General features: G+C 37.5%; 2 protein-coding genes across 2 annotated transcripts; both read right to left on the reverse strand.

Annotated features, from left to right (window-relative positions):
• Positions 1 to 3,101: 3,101 nt before the first annotated feature.
• rab25b (RAB25, member RAS oncogene family b) lies at positions 3,102 to 17,906 on the reverse strand. The gene is made up of 5 exons (XM_008288685.1): positions 17,376 to 17,906; positions 8,433 to 8,628; positions 5,369 to 5,562; positions 3,931 to 4,011; positions 3,102 to 3,729 (listed from the first exon to the last, which is right to left on the reverse strand). Exons 1-5 carry the CDS (start codon positions 17,410 to 17,412, stop codon positions 3,611 to 3,613), a joined length of 627 nt encoding a protein of 208 aa, XP_008286907.1. The 5' UTR covers positions 17,413 to 17,906; the 3' UTR covers positions 3,102 to 3,610.
• Positions 17,907 to 19,169: 1,263 nt separating this feature from the next.
• lamtor2 (late endosomal/lysosomal adaptor, MAPK and MTOR activator 2) lies at positions 19,170 to 23,056 on the reverse strand. Its single transcript, XM_008288686.1, has 4 exons — positions 22,833 to 23,056; positions 20,163 to 20,325; positions 19,938 to 20,027; positions 19,170 to 19,665 (listed from the first exon to the last, which is right to left on the reverse strand). Exons 1-4 carry the CDS (start codon positions 22,898 to 22,900, stop codon positions 19,609 to 19,611), a joined length of 378 nt encoding a protein of 125 aa, XP_008286908.1. The 5' UTR covers positions 22,901 to 23,056; the 3' UTR covers positions 19,170 to 19,608.
• Between the last annotated feature and the right edge of the window lie 1,717 nt (positions 23,057 to 24,773).

Here is a 24,773-nt window from a genome sequence, read left to right on the forward strand (position 1 = left end):
TGCGTGTTTATTGAGCATAGCTCGAACATGTTAACTGGCTGTCTAGCAGTGCGAAGCTGACGCAGTGTGAGGGCAGCACAGGAATAAAGACATTTCTAGCAGAAATGAAGACTGAAAAGGTCAAATTGGTGCATAAAAAAATCCCCATAATGCAGTAAATAAATTATTTGATACCTAAAATTACCTGTAATCTGTAACTCAACTGAACTATCAGTGTTTAGGCCAGGTTGTTCAGCTGTTTATTCTTTAGATAAAGCCACATAGCCACACTAGCCCTTCTTCTAGACAACAATTTAATTTCCAATAGTCTATTAGTTATTTTGCCTGTTGAGTTTCTTTATTCATACTGTTTGCTATCAATTTAAACTGTTAATCCACTTTTTGCTAACGATTTCAACTAGCCATACTTCTAAAAAAAAAAAAAAAAAAAGTGACCTTTTTACAAGACTGAATTTCCCTTCTGGGATAAATAAAGTATTTTTCATTTCATTTCATTTCATTCATTCATTATTAATCAGAGCAAATCTGCTGTTTGTACTTGACAGATAATTTCATCCATTGTCCAATGAAAGCTTATCTAACTGGAGCAGCTTATAATAAAAGAATAAAAACGCGTTTTCATTGCTGCTCAGCTACCTGACGCCATATTTGGGTTGCTACTTTGTTGATTTTCAAGGCCACATGCATACACACAGTAATATCACTGTTGCAAGTATCCTGCTGTGAAACAGAAAAATCCGACTACGAAAACTTTTAACATGCCAACGCACAACTCAAAATTAATTATGATCATGATTTTAAACTATTGACATAATTCAACGAGCAGCAGAGGACTTTTATTTTGAAAAAAACAAAACAAAACAAAAACCCTGTGTTGACTCAGCAGAGATAATACTAAACTTGATCTACAAGAGAATATACATTCAAAAGCAGTACAGAATGCCTCTAATTGGTTCATAATAATCTGTTTTAGCTTGAATTATCATGCCCAATTTTGGTGTTGTATTTTACAGGAGTTGTGCTGTCTTTGAAGTTGATATGTGTAAGTTGATTAAAAACACAAGTTAAATAAATTAGTTAAAAAGTAGGATTAAAAAGTTAAAAAATTGTTTTTTGTAGTTCTTTGAAAATCTGTCAGAGTGAGCGCTCTGTGCCTTGTATTTGGTTTTTGAATTTGCGGCAGAGTGAGCCATCTTACCAATACATTGTGAACTATCTTTGATTCTCCGTGAAGAGAGTTCAACTTGTAACGGCTATCAGTAGCACAACGGAGCTTCACGGCATTGCTAAATTTTTCATAATGCTTTTGCCTTGGAAAATATTTGCCTTTAAGTAAAAGTGTGCACAAGCATGAAATACAATACATATGTGTTTTAGAGCAGACGTTTCTGTTTCTGTCACTCCGCTTGTGATAAGAGCCGTTAGCAGCTAACCCATGTAGCTAACTTTAGCTAAAGGTTTACTAACTGTCGTTAAATGTGTTCATGCTACATAGCAGCTATATGTTTTGTTTCATGTTTATGTTGTGTGATTGTGTATTTATTTTATTTTTTCTGTATTTTCAGTACAAGACGTTTGAAAGCTATCAAAAGAACAGTAAATGCGAAGGAAAGCAAGCCCTGCGTGTTTATTGAGCATAGCTCGAACATGTTAACTGGCTGTCTAGCAGTGCGAAGCTGACGCAGTGTGAGGGCAGCACAGGAATAAAGACATTTCTAGCAGAAATGAAGACTGAAAAGGTCAAATTGGTGCATAAAAAAATCCCCATAATGCAGTAAATAAATTATTTGATACCTAAAATTACCTGTAATCTGTAACTCAACTGAACTATCAGTGTTTAGGCCAGGTTGTTCAGCTATTTATTCTTTAGATAAAGCCACATAGCCACACTAGCCCTTCTTCTAGACAACAATTTAATTTCCAATAGTCTATTAGTTATTTTGCCTGTTGAGTTTCTTTATTCATACTGTTTGCTATCAATTTAAACTGTTAATCCACTTTTTGCTAACGATTTCAACTAGCCATACTTCTAAAAAAAAAAAAAAAAAGACTTCTGTTTAGATTAGATTGGATTAGTTTAGATTAGATTAGATTAGATTAGATAGAACTTTATTGATCCCTTTGGTAGGGTACCTCAGGGAAATTGTTGTTCTAGAAACAGCACAACACCGACAACGACAGTAGCACACATGAGTTAAGAAAAAGGCAGTAAACAAACTGTTAGATAGGACAGCAGCACGGTGTAATAATAGTAATAATAGTAACAATAACAATAATAGTGATAATAGCAATGTAAATGTTAATGTAAATAATAATGATAATAATACTGCTAATAATAGTAATATGCTATATAATATGATAACAATCAGTGTAGTTATGGGTAAATATAGTTGAGTATATAAAATGTAATATAAAATGTAAAAGAGATTATTTTAATGTATCACACTAGCCTTTTAAAGAAGTCTGCACACTTCTTCACTACAAGCATCAGAATTCTGGCAGGGTTTAGCCAACATTAATTAGACCAGGTCATTATTTCAGCCCAGTCTGAAGAAAAGAAGATATCATGCTTGAAGAGGTTGTCCACCCCTGACCTGCTCTGCCAGATGGACATTCTGCTGTTTGTCTAAAAATTCATTTTTGGGAACTTTTTCTACATCTCTGTGTCTTGATATCTTTTATTGTTGAATTCGGCAGCATTTTCAGACCTCATTATGGAGTTCCTGACCTACGATGCAGCTAAGCATTTCATGTGAAACAGAGAGACGCCTGACACAGAAACAGACTTTAGCCGAGTATGTTTTAATCCTTTGACTCAGAGAGTGTTTTCCAGAGAACTGAGCGGAATTATTTCAGTTTAGAAGGGTGTGGTATGCTGTTTTAATGTGATAAACCTTATTAACCTGCTTTTCCCATGTAATCACACTTATCACTGTGGACATTTAGAGCTTCAACATTGGCTCTGTTTTTTTCAGATGCCCAAGTAAACACAAAGCAGATAATCACTCATTTTCATTTTTTTACACCTGCTTTTTCCATGTCAAAATGCCAGCTGTGAAATTCCTGTATTTTGTTAAAAGACACAAAAAATGCACAGTGCATGGTTTGTCTCCATAAATCATTTATTTCTCAACAGAAATGCAATCAGTCTCATCGTGGGTCATCAGCTGGAGCCCACACTCAGCAGTGACAGCAACACGCAGTCAGTCCATGTCAAATATCCAACAACAAGCTGCTGATTTTAAGTAGAAGCATTGGAACAACTATACGTATTTTAAACATCACATGTGGCATGATATGTTGAAGTGTCTCCAATTTTCTGCATGGATGAAAAATAATCTTACAGGTAACACAGTTGCACCTTTGACCTTTGCTCAGTGGTGAGCAGAGACTCTTGTGTTGGCTTCCAGCTACATTCATACACACTTTCAATCATCTCTTGAATGCATCATGCCACCAGGTCAGTCTAAGTCGCTTAAACCAGTGCCAATTTCTGTTGGCACTTAAGGTTGCCGTGTCAGACGCCTCTCATAAAGCTGTCGCTCAGGACTGTGGGTGAAGGAGGAGGCTTCCACCCTGAGGGTCCCTGGGCTCCTTAGGGATGGTGCGATCAGATGTTCTTACAGCAGGGCTTCTTCTCCTCTGCGCTTTCTGCTCCATGGCTGTTGAGGGACACTGCGCTGATGGAGCCTCGAACCACCTCCTTACTGCTCACCTTCTTGTGAATCTCTGTGACATGAAATTGAGACATTTGAAACATTTACATGATGGGGACTAATATCATCTTGTCCCGGGCCTAGGGAAGGCTGTCAGCTGGCCTGGACAAAATATACACTTTTTGGAAGCGAAAGACAGGAGGACAGTAACATTCATATTCATTTATGTCAACAAAGCAGAAAAAAGTTAAATGTTTGCAAAAAAACAAATTACCTGCTAAGACATCGCTGAATGCTGCTTCTACATTAGTCGACTCCAAGGCAGAGGTCTCCAGAAACAAAAGGCCTTTTTTTTCTGAAAGATAAAAATTATGTATATTATTTATGAAATTCACCTCTTTTTCCATTCTGTCATATTGTGTCACAAGTTACACAATCACAGTAAACCTTATACATACTCTAAAAGATGGTTTAAGGGATCTGTTCCCACCACTTAATTAAATGCATGATTGTAAGAATTAAAAAAAAAACTAATTTAATGATTTAGACATCTTTTAAATTGATAACATTATTTTGATGAGTTGGGTTGATATAATAATATAAATTGTATCAACCTAACGTTATGTGTAATATTTAAACTCTTTTTTTTTTTGCATTAGTTGTTTTAAAACTAAATTCAAGTTGAGGGAACTTCATGAAAGTGGCTTCCTGACAAAGTTTTTCTTCAGCTTAAGGTAAGGATTTCATGTCTCCTCCCCTACATACTTAACATTGGAACAACTTGATTTTTAAAAAATTTGCTAAACTAAAAACTCGTGTTCAAGTGGTAATTAATTTGATTGTAGTGGAAAGTATTATTGAACCAAAATGTTTTTTTTAATGTTTAGAATTATTGGAATTCTCTACATAAATAATGTGTATGCTAGTCCTGTTACAAAAGGACAATAAATTCTAATAACTTGTTTAATTGTAAACTAAATTGTATAATTCATCCCACTCTCACCCAACCGGTCGAGGCAGATGGCCGTCCCTCCCTGAGCCTGGTTCTGTCGTAGGTTTTTTTTCCCCTGTGGGGGTTTTCGGTTCCTTCCCACTGTTGCGGACTGCTTGCGGACTGCTGAAGCTTATAGGGAATCCAGATGTTTTGGATTGTTGGATGTTTCTGTCTCTGCCTTTGTGAAGCGCTATGAGATGACTGTTGTTGTAAATATGCGCTATACAAATAAAATTGAATTGAATTGAATAGTTAGAACCAATTTTTTCTTTTTTATGAGTAATCACCTTAAAACTTGTGTTCATGGTGCCGATCATTCAATAAGCTGTAATTTAAAATATATTTGATTGCAGAAGAAAAGCTAATTCCCATAACTCAATGTAGTTTGTTGATTGAAAAAAATGTCATTAGAAGCTGACATAAATCAAAAGGATGTATGCAAACTGGTGTGTTTTTTGTTATTGTTGTTGTTGAGCCTGTAGAGTATTTTTTTGAGTTCATTGTGAGTTTAACAAATTAGAGTTAGTCTTGTAATCATAAAGGGCCAACAAACAAGAATTTGATTTGATTCTGTGCACGGTCACAGTGAAAGCTCATACAATTTGGCAAGCAGACTAATATAAATTCTCAAAAATGATCATAAACTCAGTTTCCACTAACCGATTCAGAACACATGCGCTGATTTTCCACTCAGCGGTAACACTTGCTGACTCAGTACCTGCAAAGTCTTTGGCCTCCTCAGTGGGCACAGACCTCTCGGACTCCAGGTCAGTCTTATTGCCCACCAGCATTACCACGATGTGGGGGTCAGCATGGTCGTACAACTCCTTTAGCCAGCGCTCCACACTCTCATAGGTGAGGTGTTTGGTGACGTCGTACACCAGTAGGGCTCCAACAGCACCTCTGTAGTACCTGTTAGGAGGACACTGGCTTTATAGATGCTGCTCATGTCTCATATAGTTAACTGAAGGTGTTACGATAAATCGGGAAAATTTTCGGTGAAGCTCAACATCTGTAACCTTCATGAAGCTCTAACAATTGCTGAAGTGCCAAAAATTGCAATTCCTCAAATGGTCACTTGAGGCTGATTCTAAAATGGAGTCAATCTCCATAGACCTCTGCATTAAAATGTCCCAATATACAGCAGTTTACAGACTGATACAAAAAAGTGTTCTGGTCTCTAGTTGTATTAAGGCTCAATGTTTTGCATAAATTAAGGATACAGTGAGAACATGCCTGTGCATTCTCATAGCGCCTCCAGGGAACCTCCTCGATCTTCAATCTTCTCTCCTCCAGATGCCTTTAAGGAAATGAGGCATCCTCAAAGATGGAACACTAAGATTGTTTTTCAGTTTACAGACAGAAGGTTGAGGAGACAAGGAGGCTTAAAACAGAGAAATGGGTCTTGTAGCAACAGTAGGTTTTGTAGTCGCTTGGCAAAAGCACAAACAAGCTGTAAACACCTCCTTATAATTCTGATTTTAAAACCTTTTCTTTAGTTTGAATTTCAACAGTTTTTAACAACTCTGACCAAATATTATATGCTTTACTTGTGAATAATCTTCTTTTGCTTTCTTATAGGTTTGATTTAATATTTATAGGCGAGTATGTGTGTTGCAATTTTAACTTAATATCTGACAAACATCACATTTTTTTTTGTCTTCCTGAAAGAAATTAATTTCTATAGTTACGCATCACTAAAGGCCTAAACATCGCCTTTAAACACACTAACATGATTAGTTGTTACCTTAAATGATTCCACTGACTTTTCAGTGTTGATCTTTGGTGTAAAATTCGTGAGGAGAACTTGCAACAACTAAAAATTGGACAGAAATGAAACAGTGAATGACTGCAACTCTCAGGCTTGATGAAAAATATCTGATGAAACACGTACTTGTGAATTTAATTGCAAAATGTACTCTCATTAAAGCTCTGTTTTGGTCTCTACTGGCTCTTGACAATAATATCTGTCTCTTTGGTGGATATAAACTCTAACTTTGTCTGCTTGCAGTGTGCAGTGCTTTTTCTTTTCTGTTTTGTTTTTTGGTGGGTGTTTTTTTTTGGGGGGGGGGGGGGGAAAATGGCATTATGAGAGGATTAAAAGTACAATAAAACACTTACATTAATGTTTCAAGACACTAAAATGCCACAGTTGAGGGAAAAACTGAATCAGGTGATAGTTCAATGTGAGTTCACCATTTCAAGTGACTACTTTCCCATTACATATAGTCATTTGATCCATTGCTGTAATAAGAAATGTAGACTATAGCTGCTTTATTGAGCAGGAAAAAAAGCATAAAAGCAATTTGTCCTGCTGTCAACAACAACAACAACAACAACAACAAAAAAAGCAGATTACTATGAACCAATCAATACTTATTTCACAATTACATTTCGGCTCCTCTTTTCCTGCAGTATAATTAATTCACCTTTAATAGGTTTTAGCTGCTTGTTACAGCACAAATGAGGAATTCCATGGGAGTGAGAATTTGCATACTGGAATAAGTCGGCAAGTAATTACTCCAAAAGCCAAGCTGTCAGAAAGGAGCTAATCCAGCAGTGTAGCATATCCTCCAATTTTTCCATGTCTTAAAAATAAAACTGACATGGTTCTATTGTTTTAAAACCAGTTTCCACACTGTTAATCCTTCTAGTTTAATTAAAAGAAGAGAAAAAAAATGAATCAGTGGTGCCCTCAGATAGACACACTGAGGGCTGAGTTCTTAAACCAATGTCTCTGCTCCTACCAGCTACATTTTGGAAGCCGACTGTGCCAGTTGGAAACTGACTGGAGACAAGATTTAGCTGGTGGTTTTCCTGGTAACGTGGGAGGAAGCTGAGGATCAGTGCCTGTCCTCACGTGTGTTTTGGCTGACAACAGCACCACCTTAAGATGCCGACATACAGGTTGCTCAACAGGTATGGAGCAAGAAAACAAGCATTAAATGTTGATTTCAAAAGCCTGTTTTTACCATCTGTGTGGGAAGTTTAAAAGAGCAAAGAAATACAGTTTGGGAAAGGCAGACATATTTATTCCTAGTTGCATGAGGCAAGTTCTTTATGCAAAAATGAAAGAATGATGCAATTTGAACATGATCATCTTGTCTCAGCTAACTGCTGTGGAGAAGCATCCCCACAACATGATGCTGCCACCACCATGCTTCACAGTGGGGTAGTGTGTTTGTGATGATGTGCAGTGTTTGTTGTCTGCCAAACACAGTGTCTGGACTAATGGCCAAAACGCTCCAATTCAGTCAGCAGCACATTAGCTTAGTTTATAACAAAGACTGGAAGCAGAGGGAAACAGTTAGCTTGCTCTGTCCAAAGGTAAAATAAATCGGCCTACCAGCACGCCAGTCTGCTGGCTTCCTGGGCCAGCTTTCAAACGATCAGCAGAGACTCCAAGAGGTTACTGGAAATTGTCTGATACATAATTACCCATACTATGCTTTGTCCTCCAAAGAGATTCTCAGCAATGCCATAGGGAAAACAAAAGTGCCAAAATGATAAGAAGTGAAAATAATATGAGGTTACATTTACTCAAATATTTGTTGTTTTTTTTTCTGGTGAGAGATGGTAAGAAATAACTTGAAAATACACAGATTTCTGTCAGCTGGGGAAACACGGACTCATTCTTTATATGGTATGCAGATTAATCAGGCTGTCACATGGAATCACCCCTCAAAGGCCCATTTCTGAGTCAGGAAAAACTGAGAGAGGCTAGTACGCAGGTTTTCTATTTATGTAAAGTGGGTATTCAGTTGTTGGGTATTTGTACTCACGCAGAAGTGATGGCCCGGTATCGCTCCAGCCCGGCCGTGTCCCAGATCTGGGCCTTGATGGTGAAGCCGCTGAGCTGCACAGTCCGTGTGCTGAACTCCACTCCAATGGTCGTACGGCTGTCGTGGTTGAACTCGTTTTTGGTGAAGCGGGACAACAGATTGCTTTTTCCGACACCAGATTCTCCTATTAGAACCACTGCAGATGATAGAAAACCATGCAATTGCAGTTCAGTTCCTTCGGGTATTTGATTGTTGCAAAGCTGCAGCACCAAAAGAAATATTTACAGAGTCAATCCCGTGACATCCACTGCATCCTTTGATTGAGGCCTTTAGTCTAGGTGTGTCTTATTTGCTCCATAAATCTGCAGTCTTAGCCGTCTGAGACCAGGCAATTTACATCATTTGGCAATGCCTTTATGGTAAATGAGATAACTGTTTTAATACTCCATACTGCAAACAGTTTCTGGGCGTTTATTTGCTACTGTTGGATTTTTCCCCACTATGAGCTCATTTTTTACTACAATATAAAGTATTGCACCTCTATGGAAACAACACAACCATGACTGGAAGAAAATTTCTTTGAGTGTCCACAGATGTTATCAATATTGGACAAAAATATGGCTGTACATTCTGAAGATATCTTACTGCGTATACTTTTACAGCGTCTACAAACTCTACGTTTTTCACACTACTACTGGACATTAACTGTAAAGAGTAGTTTCACCATGCTGAATGTGTCTTCCAACAACTTTCCCCTCTGTATACCATTTTTGTGCCACGCTGCACTTATTTTATTGACCAAGTTTTTTATGTTTTGTTTTTTCTTTGTCTCTTTAACTCTTTAATTTGCTTCCATGTTTGTCTCTTCTCTGCTCCGTGTAAACACTACCTCCAGTTCATCTGAAAACTGTCTGAATTTTTGACAGTAACTGGTGGGCACAGCTCAGTACATCAGGGTTTCCCCGTTGTCCTGAGGGGCACAGAATGTTTAGCTTTTTTTTTAACAGAATCTGATCAAGACTTTCTTTTGGGTGAGTTTTTAAATTAAACTTGTAGCATTAAGTGATATTCATGGAACATCACTGAAGCTTTGATTTGTGTAATTTCCAGATGGAATCACGCTTTACACATGATTAGTTCAAGGATAAATAGTGTCATTTTGGTGATTATTTACAAGATAATTTGTCTTCCCCACTCATTGGCTAGTTTTGGGGTTCAAATATAATTAAAGGAAAAAAGAATGCAGATAGATAACAATCAGTGTTAAATATCACCTTTATTGATTAGTGCATAAATAACCATTTTGTGGAGTTTGGGTTTATCCCAGCAAACACCAGATGAGATGCCTATCGTAAAATATGCTGTTGTCCTGTTTCTTTTTTATGTTAGACAGCAGTAAATGAGGGTGGCAAGGTTTAGGACAATGTTTTCATTTATGCATGAAGCTGTGGATCACAGCAATCTGATCAGTTGTGCCTATTTTCTCTTATGACAGACAAGTTGTAAAAAAAAATTATATTTTTTAATGTACTATAGTTTCGTCTACATTTGTCAACACTGTATATAAGACACACACTTCCTCCACTGCAAAACTGAAAACCTTTGAGGTACAAACCTGCCACAAGCGAACCTTTGTTTCTCGAAATACAACAGTTTGTAAGGTGATTCCAAATCAGGTGGAACAAGTTCAGCTGCTACTTCCTTTAATGTTGGTCAGAGGAACCTACCTACCTGCTGGGTAAACAGGACCTGAGGTAACACTGACACCCCCTGTGCAGATCTCAGTGACTAATGCTTGGCTTTCAGTCGTTAGTAGTGACTCAGACAGAAAAACAGGCTTGGCTTAATTGGCACTGAGAAGGAAGTATGACCAAACCTGAAAACAGAGAGGGGATCTGTGCACAAGTGGATAACACCCAGGTTAGAGCTTATTGCTGAGGCATTTTTTGCTACTGATCTAATAATCCACGCTGTTACGACATCTCCAAAGACGTTAATTATGGAGTTTGGGAGTGATGAGAGTTTAATAAAATATTTGGACATTCAGGGGAACACCATTGCTTTGTTGTCGAGAGAAGACTATTCAACCCAACACTAACATGTCATTAGAAACAACAGATTTAATATGAGAGTACATTTAAGTTTGCATTCTCGGTTATTCAGCTGCTACAGTAACGCAATTTTTCTACAAACAGCAAGTCAAATCATTCCAACCACAAAGACAGTCAGTAGAAGATCAAAGTAATTATTTAAATTCACTCCAGAAAAATACTTGAGTACAATTTTGAGTTACTTTTGTACTTTTCAGTTGAACATGCTATATTTGAAATGTGTGGTTCGTGAAATAAATATGCATTTTGATAGAGTACCCAACAGTTTGTTGAAACTATAATATGTCTGGTGAAACTTGCTGTGTGCTATTGCTGCTACTAGCACAATGCTGTTAACCTCTTTGCTCCATAGACTGTATAAAAGATGGACGTAGCAACCGGCCCTGAAAAATGAAGCCAACCCGGAAGTGTCAAAAACCTGCAATATCACTACGTCCGCTAGTCCTGGCTCCAAAAAGCCCTGGCTCCCATAGAAATGAATTGGAAAAGAAGTGATCACAGATCACGAAATACCGCATTCCTACAGCTCTGTTAGCTCCTGATGGCATCAGCTGACTCTTGTTAGATCCTATAGGCTCCTTCTAGTTCTTGATGGCTTCTGTTAGCTCTTGATGCCTCCTTTTCACTACAAATACCACATGTTAGTTCCTGATGGCTCTTGTTAGTTACAAATAGCATCTGTTAGCTCCTGATGGCTTCTGTTTGCTACAGATAGTACCTTTTAGCTCCTGATGACTCATATTAGCTACAGATATCAGCTTTAGCTCTTGATGACTTCTGTTAGCTACAGATAGTCTCTGTTAGCTCTTGATGGTTTCTTAAAGCTACAAATAGCCCCTGTTAGTTCCTGATGACTCTTGTTAGCTCCAGAGAGCACTTGTTAGCTCATTATGGCTTCTGTTAGTTACAAATAGCATCTGTTAACTCCTGATGGCTCCTGTTAGCTACAGATAGCACCTTTAGCTCTCTGTGGTTGTTATTAGCTATGGATAGCACCTGTTAGCTCTTTATGGCTACTATTACATACAGATCGCACCTTTAACTACTTATGACTCCTGGTAGCTACAGAGCACACCTGTTACCTCCTTTTGCTTTCTGGTAAGTACAGAGAGCACTTTATGCTCCTGATCATTTATATTAGCTACAGCTAGCACCTGATAGCCTTTTATAACTCCCATTAGCTAGAAAAAAAACCCCCATTAGCTCCTGATGAGTTTTATTAGTTCGCATTGAGCTGCACACCGTATGTCATTTGTCTGGGTTTGCAAAATTTGACCAAGGAAAAAGAACAAGAACAAGCTTGAAGGACAGTAAACCTTTTTGTCTTAATGTTTACGCATTGGCACACTCAATTAGCTCCATCTTGACAATACTGAAATTGAGAGGTGATAAAATTTTGAATGTTTTGACATAAGAGCGATATTGCAAAGGGTTGTATTCACATCTGTACCACTGTCTAAAATGAGGTAATCAGGTGTTTAAAGTTAACTTACAAATAACCATGAACAGTAATGCCCATCTCTGAAACTGTAATTGCTCATTGTTTTGATATTAACTGAGGTATTACCACATTTTCTTCTAAAACGAATATGAAATATGCCCTTATGAATATTTACTGTGTGGACTGTACTTTTGAGGTATTTTAAGTTTCCACCAGCAGCTGTACTGTGGGCAATACCACAAATATATTTCCAGTCCTGAAGGTCAAGAAAGCAAACAAAGAGAAAATTTGAGCCTCACTCGATGCATCAAGTTCTTTCCTGCTTCCTCAGGATCAACAAACCAGACCAACAGTGAGCTTGAAGGCCACTTGTCCTGGATTGCCATAGAAACCAGGGATATTGTTTGCTTAAGAAGTTACTCAGTAGTGGAGGAGAAAAGGGGGGAAGCAGCTCACCCACTAGAAAACAAGCAGTACAGTGAACAATAACCTAAAACAAGCCAAAGCAGAGCAACCTGTCAAATATTCTTTGCAAGACCTTAGACTTCAGCTCAGGTTAAACATACTGCTAGTCCACAAGTTAGTTGTGCTTTTAGAGTTTATGGGAATCAGCAGGTGTTGAGGAAAGAATTTTTTTCTCCTTTTTTTTTCTTCTTATCTTTGGTTCTGTGAGGATTTAAAAAAGTAAATAAATGATTTGTGAACCCTGACTGATTTGGATTGTTGGAAAAAGTTAAGCAAACATTTATTAACTGTTCAGGAGCTTTAAATCATATCCTAGAACCATCGGCAGCACATGGAGTTTGCCCAGGTGTTGAATTGCTGATGTTCAAATTATTTTTTTCTTAACATATTAAGGAGTTTTTGCCATTGTTACTTTAAATGTCAAGGTTCAAAGTTCATCCACAAACGAAAAGAAAAAAAGTTAAGAAAACAGACCCACCACAAGGTTAATTTAGCAACTTTTCTGTCATTTTAAATCACATGTGATTTTTATAAGCAGGTGGAGCATGTACAGTGGCATAAACGACTGAAGATCATGTGATATGACTGAAAAGTTCCTTAACAGCTAGAAAAATACATCTTGTGGAGGGATTTTTTGACTTATCAGCAGTCACAGTGCTAAAAAAGTAGTTGTCCTGTTTTCAAAATCACACTTAGGTAAGAGTAAAAATAGAGGAAAGAGAAACAGTTATTTATATTCTAGAAATATTCTAGAACAGATTCAGTAATGTATTTCTACATTGAACGGTAAAATAAGTTTGCTTTTGTGACAAATAAATTCAACACTTTAGAAAGACTATTTTGAAAGTACAGGCCCCAAACTAGAAACTGAACATAAACTAGGTTCACTTGTGATTTCCAGTCAGCCTAACTGCACGAACAGAAAGAACTTTCTCAGTTTTGGACATATGAGCTGTGTCCGTCTGCATGTCTGCATCATGGCCTCACATGGAAAAGAACTGCCAGAGGAACTGAAAAGTCTGACTGTGACACTTCACAAAGTTTGAAAAGGATCCAGGATAACTGGTGAGCAACTAAAGATCTGTGGAAACAGAAGGAAGGAGCCATAGTAGCACTAATCAGAGTTGCAACGGTTGTCCGCCCTAAAATGACTCCACCAGCAGTAAACTACTTTTACAATTTAGATGTGAAAAAGAGACTGCAGTTGTGTTAGATTTGACACAGGGGTTATCAGTGGAAATCAGTGCTTCTGTGACAGCTCAGACAGTGTCAAGGACACTTCATAACATCAACCTGTATGGACGGAGACTAAGAAAAGCCAGCTTGCTTGCTATTTGGTGCAAAACTGCAAGAAGAAACTTTCCTGCGAAGCATAAAAAGAAGCCTGATGAATGATAGGAGCACATTCTTTGGTCACACAAGACCAGGATAAATTTGTTGGGCTCAGATGGAGTCCAGCATGTGAACCTGACCAGGACTAGTACAGTGAATGCATAGTCCTGACTGTGAAGCACGGAGGTAAAAGTGTGATGATATGGGGCTGCATGAGTGAAAAAAGTGTTGTGAGATGAGATTCATAGATGCACCATGAATATCTGTGGATAAATCAAAATACTGGCTGACAAGATGACTCCCAGTCTGCAGATGCTTGCTGAAGAGAAATATTCCAGCATGAGAACCACCCAAAGTACAAAATCAGACAAGACATTCTAAAGAAGAAAAATGTGAACATTACGGCTGTGGCTCAGGTGGTACAGCGGGTTGTCCACTGATGGCAAGGTTGGCGGTTCGATCCCTGGTCCCCCCCACATGCCGAAGTGTCCTTGGGCAAGACACTGAACCCCAAGTTGCTCCCAATGGCAGATTAGCGCCTTGCATAGCAACTCTGTCACCATTGGTGTGTGAATGGGTGAATGAGAAACACATTGTAAAGCGCCTTGAGTACCGCTAAGGTAGAAAAAGGCGCTATGTAAGTGCAGACCATTTACCATTTTACAACTTGACTTGAAACCAACAGAACGCCTTTAAGGAATTTTAAAGAGAAAGGTTAAGTAACACAACCTTTTAAAATTGGACGTGACAAACTATTAACACTACGACTGCCAATACAGTCACAAATTGTCAATCACATGGTAGCCTGCTGTAAAACTTACCCTGCTTTATTGTCTGTTGTCCTCTACATGGGACCATAATTTACAATATGAACACTGGGCGGTATTGAAGAAGACTTGAAACTAGCGATTAAGACCACAAACTCATTGGAATGATGTTTGCTGATCTAATGGATCACCTGAAGACAAGGGTCAATTCCTCATGGACTTCTATACAGTCTGACTTCTTTTTACAAACAGAAGAGACACCCCCTGCTGGTTGTTCGACAGAAAAAACAACAGGTTTTTTATTGGCTTCATTTTTCAGATTTGGTTGCTGCATGAATCCTTGATATACAGAATCAGATTCAAAAAGGTTTTATTGCCAAGTAAGTTTTCACATACAAGGAATTTGACTTGGTTTTTTAGTGCATAGTAAATGTAAAAACACAACTTGTCACTTTTGCACATACATTTTGTTAATTTCTGGTGTAAGATAAAAGTCACATCTATTTAGCTATAGCATGCTAGCAGTGTTAGCCTTAAAAGCTGGACAGACTGTGTTTTTCTTTGTTTACTGACACTGTAAAGTTTTGTCCACTGAAGATTTAAAATGGCTGTTTTCTGTAATGCTTTACTGAAGTTGATTATGAATGTGCTGCAGTCTTAATGAGTGAGCATTAGAGCCATTTAGACACTTAGACTTTAGACAAAATAAATTACAAAAATGGTAATTTCTTTTGTTTTTTCTGCAGTACTGAAAACGTACTAAACCCTGAATAAAAAACCACGGTTCATATCGAACCATAAATATTCTGCACATGCACACCTTGTGGTGAATAATGAGCATTTGGTCACTTTTAGTGAACAAATTTTGTTAGACGTACCATCGCTAGCAGTTTCCCACCGTGAGGATCTTAGACTGGCACTGTCAGTGTCTTACTCATTTATTGTTGATATATTCTTTTACATCATTATAATTACTGAGAATCGACTCGATTAGGTTATATTTTTAAAATCAGCTTCAGAGCCATTTCATACTATCAAACTTTAAGCATCCTGGATACCTGGAAACAGAAAGAAAAGTTGCTTTACTGACGGAAATGTCAAATATTTGTTAAAGGGCTCTCGCCTCGAAATCTAAGTAGGAAACACATTTTAAGAATGAGATTCTCAGAGCTGTTTTCTCAAAGTTTCTCTTGCTGCTTAGCACTTTACTAAAGTAAAAGTAACAACACAACAGCAAAAAGCAAAAATACTTCATTTCAAATTAAAAGTTTTGCATGTAAAATCCTATATAAGTACATTTATATAGCAACAAAATGTAGTCAATTACTTATTTGACCTTTTCTTACCCTTTTTTGCCAGATCACACCCCCTACACTCAAAATACACAAAATATTGAAGATACAGTATCAGGTTTTTGGATTTTTGCAAACTAATCTTATGCAGACTATAATAAATCATGAACTAAACAAAACATGATCAGCTTTGTGCAAAGAAGCTCCCTTAGAATTTATGAGAAAGGAAACCTGTTATTGCAGCAAACTGCTTCAGTTTTCACGGCACCAAGATGGACAATAATCCGACATTCAGATCTCAACCTTAGTTCAGTAAAATTGAAAAAATACCAGGATTCTAACTGAACAAAAAGGCATCATTTTCTGTGCTTTTATGGTCCAACTTGGCAGGATTTTGACTTTTTTCTCAACATACTTTGCCATAGAACATCTACAGCTCAGTCAAGGCAAATACTTGTCTTTTCTGGGGTACAAAATCTGCATGATCTCAGTCCATAATTGTAGGTCCACAATTATGTGAAGTAGCAACACAGACTTGAGCAGCATATTGCCAATAGCCTTGATGTGATTAACCAATAATATTGGACAGAAAAAGTGGCACCCCTGACTGTGAAATAGCCAGAAAGAAATCTTTGTCATTTACAGACCTAATAATGGAAAAAACTTGAGTGGTATAATCTGCACTCGGCCACAATTTACCCCAGAACATTAACCAGCGAGGTTATTTTATTTGCCGGGTATAGTTTGGCGGGGGGGGGGGGGGGGGGGGGGGGTTAATGTGGCCTGTTACACCTGCAAGGGATGCTATTAAACCATTCTGCTTCTGAGCTGCTCTAAAGCCCTTCGAGGCGCATTGATTATGTGTGACTTTCTGCAGTATGAATGAATCTGTCTAAGTGATGCTATTTGATGTTTTGGACACAGTTGCCTCGACTACTCCACCCTCTCATCTTCCATCCGCTGCCTTTTATCAGCTTTAAGTGTCCAAATCACTGAACCTGAACTTTTATGTGTCGCACTTTGTAAGAGGCATCTGGTTTCTAAAGAAGCTGCGTATAACAGATCATTTCTCTGCTGTGAAGGCCGAGTGCAGAATGAATCGCATAAGTAGTGCAAAGTGCAGACTTGCAGAGTGCTTATATTTGTTATATCTGAGGGGTAATCAGTGTCTTCTGGTGCTAATATACTATCTGAAAGGAGGAACTCTGCATTGCAATAAGCAGGAATTTAAGTTCACATCCTAATCTGAACAATAGCCTGCATTATGCATTTGCCTTTTTTCACTCACCTGAAGCAAAAACCTTGAAACTGTTCTTATTAAAAACAGCTGACTGACCTGCAAACATCTAGGGCCAGAACCAGTAATGGTTGTGTGCTGCTAAAAGTCGATTGCATTCTGTTGACACACAGCACATATTCTTCTTCCTAGAAAGTGCAAGTTAATACTAAACAAGGAAGTATTAAAGGGGCTTTATAATGTGAAACCTTTCAGATTCTTTTCTAACCAATTAAGTAAGAAGCAGATCCTGACTCACCCTTAAAGACAAAGTTGTAGGCTTCATCTGACCCCATGTTCTGTCCATTCAGCGTTGCCAGTCTGAACTCAGGATGTAAGAAGAAGCTAAAAGCTAAAAGTCCTCACACTTCAGGGCTGCAGAACTCACGACCTGCCTTAGTGAGGAGAAAGCTGGCTTGTTTGAACAGGACATGTATCCAGGCTGTTGTTGCTGCAGCAGGTGGAGTCTGAGCCAGGGAGTGGCGACGGAGGCGGGTCCCAGAGCTGCAGCAGGTTAGGCAAGTGGGGCGATCGGACAGGTAGAACTGAGGCGGGCTGTCAGGCGCCTCCTACTGGATCAGGTTACTGCGTGCAGGAAGCAGCTTAGCGAGCAGCTCAGTTCTGATTAATGAGTCTCAGCAGAGAAAATAACAGAACGACAGCCCAGGAACCGTGAAACCATCCCTGCTGAATTTACAGGAATGTGAGCACATGCATGCTAGATTAGTCTTTCTGTCTCTCCCTGTCCATTAAAACCACCTCATAATACCTAATTATACCCCGGCCTGCTGTTCCTCAGGATCATTTATGTCTGCTGGCCTCCCATTTCTTCTCTGTGATCATTATTTTTAGCATTTGTTGGATGTTGAAGAATTGAAAAAAACATACATTAGATATGACTCGCAACACAGGTTCCTTTTTTTCCTTTCTACTCCTGTCACTGTGAACTCCGTTTACCTGCAATATAAAATCCTCCACATGGGAACAATGAGGATTCAGAATGATCCTTTGTAATGTATTGTCTTTCTGAAATGTGTGAATGTCTTTCAAATGTTTCTTTTTTTTCTGTAAATAAAAAAAAAAAGTCTGTGTGTGTGTGTGTGTGTGGTGGTGGTGGTGGGGTTTCTGTTTTATTGTATTTAAAATATTTTGTCTCTTTACATGTTTTGTCCTCTTTACATATTTAGTTTTTTATTTTTTAAAAAAATATTTTTATTCTTCTGATGTTTTATTGCTTCTTCTACTGTTCTATTTTTTTTTTTTTTTAAAAAGGTTTTTAAATGTTTCATTGTTTTTCTAATGCTTTAATGTCTTTAAAAACGTTTTATCATCCTTTTTGTTTTCTTGTAATGGTTTTATCCCTTTTTAAATGTTTTTATTTTGACTTCAAAAAGTTGACATTTTTGTCTTTTCTGTTTTATTGTCTTTTTAAAATGTTTTATCTTTTTTAATGTTTTGTTTTCTTTTGTAATGTTAAATTGTCCGTTCAAATGTTTTGTCTTATCTTGTCTTGTCTTTTTTAAGGTTTAGGTTTTTGTTTTTTAAACGTTTTATTGCTTTTTCTAATGTATTGTATTTTAAAATGTATTGTTTTTTAATGTTTTATTTGGTTTTTATGTTTGTCTTTTTTTAATACATTATTTGTCTTTTTAATATATTCTTTGTTACCTTTTATAACTGTTTTGTCTTGGTGCTAAATAAGTGAAGTTTATTAGTATTCCTCCTATAATATCTTAAACTTTTGACAGCAAGTCATTAAAGTGTTCCACACTTCTGCTAAATATCCTTTTTTTTTTTTTACCTTGTTAATATGTTTGTACTATTTTTTCCACACTAAGTTTGTAAAAGAGCGATAAAGACAGTAAATAACACTTGTAAACTTCTTTCCAGTGATTGAAGTGGGGAGCTTTGAAATGTCACAGAGCTCTTAAACTGCTGCTTCTTTAAACAATGAATTTCGGTGAAAATCTTGGCAAATCTGATTATTCAGCCTTAACATAATATGTGTGTTACCTCCATCTTTGAGCACACTCATGTCAGCATAAACACAAAATGCATTTTTTTTTCTTTATTTATCACCTTTGTAATAAAGCACAGCTAAAATGTCTTAACTTCATTTTCTCAGACAGAAAATCTTTCCACACATCCTTTGTCATAATATGCATTTTAAGGTCATGATGGGATTCAAAAACTTCAGTTTTCTGATCAGCAAACCTCAGAGAAAAAAAGAAGAATGAATTGACTGTGGAAAATGGAATCTTTTCTGCAGTTCGTCCGACTGAAGAATTCGGGCAAAGAGTTACAAACAAACAAGAAAACCAAACAAGTTATCAGTTTCAATCACTCACACACACGCAGAGGTTCACTCACTCATAGATACATTAGCAGTGTGCACTTAGTGAACAAGCAGAATGTTGCAGTAGTCCATGAATGACCTGGATCACATGATGTTTTGTTGCTCCAGGCAAACAGACGCAGAGCTTCAGTCTCCACTATGATGCAGCCACTTGGGTTAAAGGTTCCTCCAGGTACTGCACCAGAGCCTCTGCCTGCAAAAACAACAAAAACACAGTGATGAGATGGAACAGTTCAAGCTAAACACTCAGCACTACTTTTTCCTACATTTAAGTGTTAAAAAATGTCTGTGTGACTACAAAAAGGTGGAACCTTTTCTATTATTTTCTACACAACTCCAACAAATATCAAATTTATTTCTGTTTTGTATCCTAAATGTAAAAATGAGCTCTGTGACAAACAGAAAAACAAGCAAATATATAAAATAGTAGAGAAAGCAGGATGTTGATGTTGTTAAAACTCTCACCTTGGCTTTCAGCATCCCAAAGCCCACTGTCTCTTTGGCGTACATGCATAGCAGTAGGTTGGCGACACGAGTAATGGCCACTCTTCCCTCCTGAGAAAAGGACAAAGACAGCATTATTAGTCTCATTGGGAAGTACTATCAGTATTCTTGTGCTCATATCACACAAACTCATCACTGTATTCCTGAAAACGGTGTCAGTGGTGCTGGAAGAAGTGCCCCTCTCACCATACAATCCATGAGAATGAATTTGAGTTTGTCTTCGTTGAAGGCTTGGTGTCCGTTCTTGTCGTAAGCCGCCCAGATGTTGCTCGCGATTGCAGCTGTCACACGAGCATCCGTGTCGCCGTAGCCGGAGTACGCCAGGAGCGAGCCTTCATTGTTCAGCAGGCTGAGGAGCAGGTGAAGTTACAAGTTTCAGCATCCAGCACATAAACGTGAAATGACTGTGGCTCAGACTCTCGGTGTATGGAGTTTACTAAAGCTCCTTAAAAAAAGCAAAAAGTGTGGAATGAACCATTTGAGCACAAGCCTACCGATATAATCTTAGCGCATATAAAACATAAAGTAATGGGAACCTCTCTAAACCGCGCACTAACATGTTGTCTAACCTGCCACATCATTTAAAACGATCACTTTCTCCTGTCCACAGCTTGTGCCTCTCATGTAATAACATCCAATTAGGTCATGGATCGATTTAGAAAAAAATGACTTTTACCTCTGTGTCTCAAAATAACATATAAAAATATGACTTAAAAACTCTAAAGAACATTTATGAAGCCAGTTTGAATTAAAAATAATAGATAGTTTAACACCACATGCAATTGTCAATTTCAAGATTAGGGGATATTTTGCTTCCATAATAAGCCTTTCTTTAGACTTGTGGAAAGAAAAAAATACACATTTAGTTGTTTATTTTAACACATTTTTGCGTATTTGTTGATGAAAATTGGTGCATATTTAATGAGATAATGCATAATTCAACATAAAACTGCGGAAATCTTGTGACACAAAAAACAATAGTCTGATTATGGACAATTAACTGGGGAAGTTTCATGTTGACATCAATTAGTTAACAGTGGTTTCCAAATTTATATATATATATATATATATATATATATATATATATATATATATATATATATAAAGCAGCACTTACATACAACAAACTTTCTCGTTTTATCTTGTCTGTATTCTGAATAAACAATACATGAATACAAACATATGAGGTGCGTCAGAAAAGTTTCAGGACTGATGTCACAGAAGATTTTTTTCAAATCCCAACTACAAGTTTTCCCCTTCCAAGTAATCCCCCTGGAGTCTAACACTCTTTCCCAGCCTTCTCTGCCACGCCGCCATGCACTCCTGGAAGGATTCTTCTGAGATCCTCTGCAGCTCCATCGTCACAGCCATCTTGATGTCGTCCACGTCTTCAAAACGGGTCCCCTTGATGACCCCCTTGAGCTTGGGGAAGAGGAAAACAATCCCACGGAGCAAGGTGGGGTGAGTAGGGAGGTTGCTCCAGCACAGCGATGTTCTTCTCAGCCAGGAACTGTCGGATGCTCAGGGCATTGTGAGCAGGCGCAATGTCATGGTGAAGCAGTCACGACTTGTCCTGCCACAACTCTCGCCCCTTCTCATGCACTGAACAAAGCAAACGCTGCAGGATCTCTTTGTAGATGTGCTGGTTGATCGTCTGAAGAGGAAAACTGGTAGTTTGTAGTTTGGGTTTGAAATAAATCTTTTGTGACACCAGCCCTGGAACTTTTCTGACACACCTTGTATAGAGGGGTTTTATTCATGCACCATTCACAGCCTGAATTACACAACACTTTATTCTTAAAAACATTGCAAAACGTGATTTGTTTTCTGTCTGTTGACTGTACTTTCTGATTTATGGAGTGAAAAAAAAAGCAAACAAAACAAAACACTGTTGAACCCTCTCTATAAACATTTGAAGCTAAAATATTGACAAAATAAAACCAAATTTTGAGGCTGAACTTATCCAATTTTCACATTTATATTTTGGAAACTTGTGTAAATTAGGGCATTTTAACTATAAAATACCTAATTTGCATACATTAACAGAAAATGTGTGTCAAGTGGATCATTACAGAAAATTTTCTTGCTTTTTTGAAACACTGTAATATTTGCAATGGTGGTACTATTGTAAGAATGGAAGTGAACTAATCATTACATTTAATTAAAAATAAAGCAACAGATAATCAGGTTAAGAACAAAAGCAACAAAAACCCAGTTTGTTATACTGCACTTCTAAATTATTATAAGATACTATTTGTATGTAAGGCATGAGTGTCACTCATTCCACAACCACAAATTCAATACAAATAATCACTTTTTAAAAACTGAAATTTAAACAAAGGCCCAATGCTGCAGTGTCAACATATTTGGGAGGTAATGTTTTGTTTTTTAGGACTGATGAATTTAACTGAACTGCTATGACATTTTGACAGTGGGTTATTACAAAACCAGAAATATATATCTAGGATCTCTTTGATTTGTTTGTTAAAAAAATGTAAAAACTAAGTATGCATATTTTTTTTCTGTAAATGTGTTGAAGCTATTTATTTATCTTCATCAAATGTCAAACTTTTTACTTGAAAAGTAACGCTGTGTTTCTAAAACGTCTTCTTTGCAGCGCTGACAGTAAAATACACACTGGTTGACTAATATTAGTCTGTTATTAGCATATCGTCTGTTCATGTTGGACATTCACCAGACATTTTGTGTTTATATTTATTATTACATGTCTGTTTAGAAAGTCCATCGTTCTAACTGGCTGTAGCTGTCACAACAATAAGCTAAAACGGTCAAAAACGCCTCGATTCTCGCATAAATTAGGATGTCGCTAGCATGTTGCTAGCTAGCCGTACTTACAGAGTGCTTTGAACTCCGTTTGTGTTCGCCTGACTGAGGACCTGCGTTAAAGCCTTCGGCCGTAACATGATGCCTACCCACTGACGTCTGACAGTACGACAAAAATATTTTTTATACTCCAAAAACCTTAAACTAGTGGGTTAAAGTGCAACAAACTACTCCGACACACAGTCAAGTCAGCTGACTGTTTTCTTTTATTTCCGGGTACTTCCGAAATGCAAGATGGGAAATGTAGGCAGTGTTCAATTCCGATAAAAGATTTTTTGACGTGTAAACGATTTTACTATGATTCATTTACTTAACTACGACCTTTATCTACACACACACAGTGTGTTTGAGTATGTTAATTTCTTAGGCTACTTTTGCATCTACTATTTTTTATTATTTACATTTATCCACTAGTTAACAATTATTATTTAATTCTACATTACTTACACACACATACCAAATACATTTGTATTAATAACTATATTTATACATTATCCATTTATTGCCATTGCTCCAAAACAAAACAGACAAACCTTAAGAACATCAGCATTTCAAAGACAGATAAAAAACAAACAAAACACACAAAATGGTGCATTAAAAAAAAAAAATACAGAAGAAATAAAAGACAGTTGAAAGGAGATTAAGGGTCAGATAAAATCAGAAAAGGCCCTCAGATAGAATTGTTTTAAGACTGGAATACATACAAAAGAGAATATCTGCGGTATTTCTTCATTTTCGTATTTTCAGTTTCTCCACCGCTGCACAGCTGACTGTCAGTAACTGAGATGTATTTTGCTTTCAGAGTGTAGCAATACACCTGATGGATTTTTCTGATATCACTGGAAACAGCAAACAATTCCAAACAAAAATTTCAATTAACAATTAAATTGCAGTATCAAAGTAAGTTATTCACACACATTGAAAACAGACAATATTGCAAAGAATTCATTAGATTCTAAGAAGAGTTCACATATTTCCCAAAGGGTAAACATTCAGGAATATTTTTTACATTCACACAAATCAGGCGCTACACTGTTTGTATTAAAACACAACCACACTATTTTTTTTTTATCTGTGCTTAGCTGCTTGTTTTGTCCATCCATCATCAATACACCACTTAATCCTCACGAGGGTCGTGGGGGGGCTGGAGCCTATCCCAGCCGACTTAGGGCGAAGGCAGGGGACACCCTGGACAGGTCGCCAGTCTATCGCAAGGAGAGACAGACAACACACTTAGAGACAGACAACCAAGCACACTCACATTCACACCTACGGACAGTTTTGAATCACCAATTAACCTCAACATGTTTTTGGACTGTGTGGGAGGAAGCCGGAGAACCTGGAGAGAACCCACGCTGCACGGGGAGAACATGCAAACCTTCTTGCTGCGAGGCAACAGTGCTACCAACTGCGCCACCCTGCAGCCCCGCTTGTTTTGTCTTTTAAGAAAATCCAGTATATCCAGTATTGCAATAGCGCAGTCTGGCGGCACTGCAGGTAAAGGGACATCTTCTAGTTGAAGTATTTTGTTGTTGTCTTCTTCAAATATATTTTACCTTATTGACTATCCCTAACCTAGATATAGCTTTGGAGAGCAAAAAAAAAAGAGAGAAGACTTTCACTTACTCCTCCTTACGAAAACATACAGGAGGCAGTATTGACGAGCTTAAAATACAAGAAGCTTTTCAAGGAAAGAAAACATCAAGCGTAAAGAACCTGTCAGAGTAAGAGAAGAGAGAAATCTGGACTAATGTCAGAGTAAGTGATTGCAGATAAGTAAACACTTGCTGGGACTCAGTCGTGACTACATGTAGGTCACTGACCAACTATACCTTCCTGCAAGTCTGACTACCAGATATAAGGATGTAAACAAACAAGTGGCTGTGTTGCATTTGGGAAAGTTAAAAAAAAAATAAAAAAAAATAGATAGATAGAAAAAGGTAGGGATGTCGT

This window comes from Stegastes partitus, unplaced genomic scaffold (genome assembly GCF_000690725.1).
Source record: "Stegastes partitus isolate 25-593 unplaced genomic scaffold, Stegastes_partitus-1.0.2 Scaffold570, whole genome shotgun sequence".
Classification (NCBI taxonomy): Eukaryota; Metazoa; Chordata; class Actinopteri; family Pomacentridae; genus Stegastes; species Stegastes partitus.

Bases quoted from the DNA above. Each gene is read 5' to 3' on its own strand.
- rab25b (XM_008288685.1), bottom strand. From the start codon at position 17,412: ATGGGGTCAGATGAAGCCTACAACTTTGTCTTTAAGG. The intron at 8,629-17,375 runs GTGAGTCAGGAT...TATCATCTGCAG, and splicing joins CTACAACTTTGTCTTTAAGG to TGGTTCTAATAGGAGAATCT. The intron at 3,730-3,930 runs GTAATTTGTTTT...TTCATGTCACAG, and splicing joins ATTCAGCGATGTCTTAGCAG to AGATTCACAAGAAGGTGAGC.
- lamtor2 (XM_008288686.1), bottom strand. From the start codon at position 22,900: ATGTTACGGCCGAAGGCTTTAACGCAGGTCCTCAGTCAGGCGAACACA. The intron at 20,028-20,162 runs GTGAGAGGGGCA...TCCTTTTCTCAG, and splicing joins TCATTCTCATGGATTGTATG to GAGGGAAGAGTGGCCATTAC. The intron at 19,666-19,937 runs GTGAGAGTTTTA...TTGTTTTTGCAG, and splicing joins TTGGGATGCTGAAAGCCAAG to GCAGAGGCTCTGGTGCAGTA.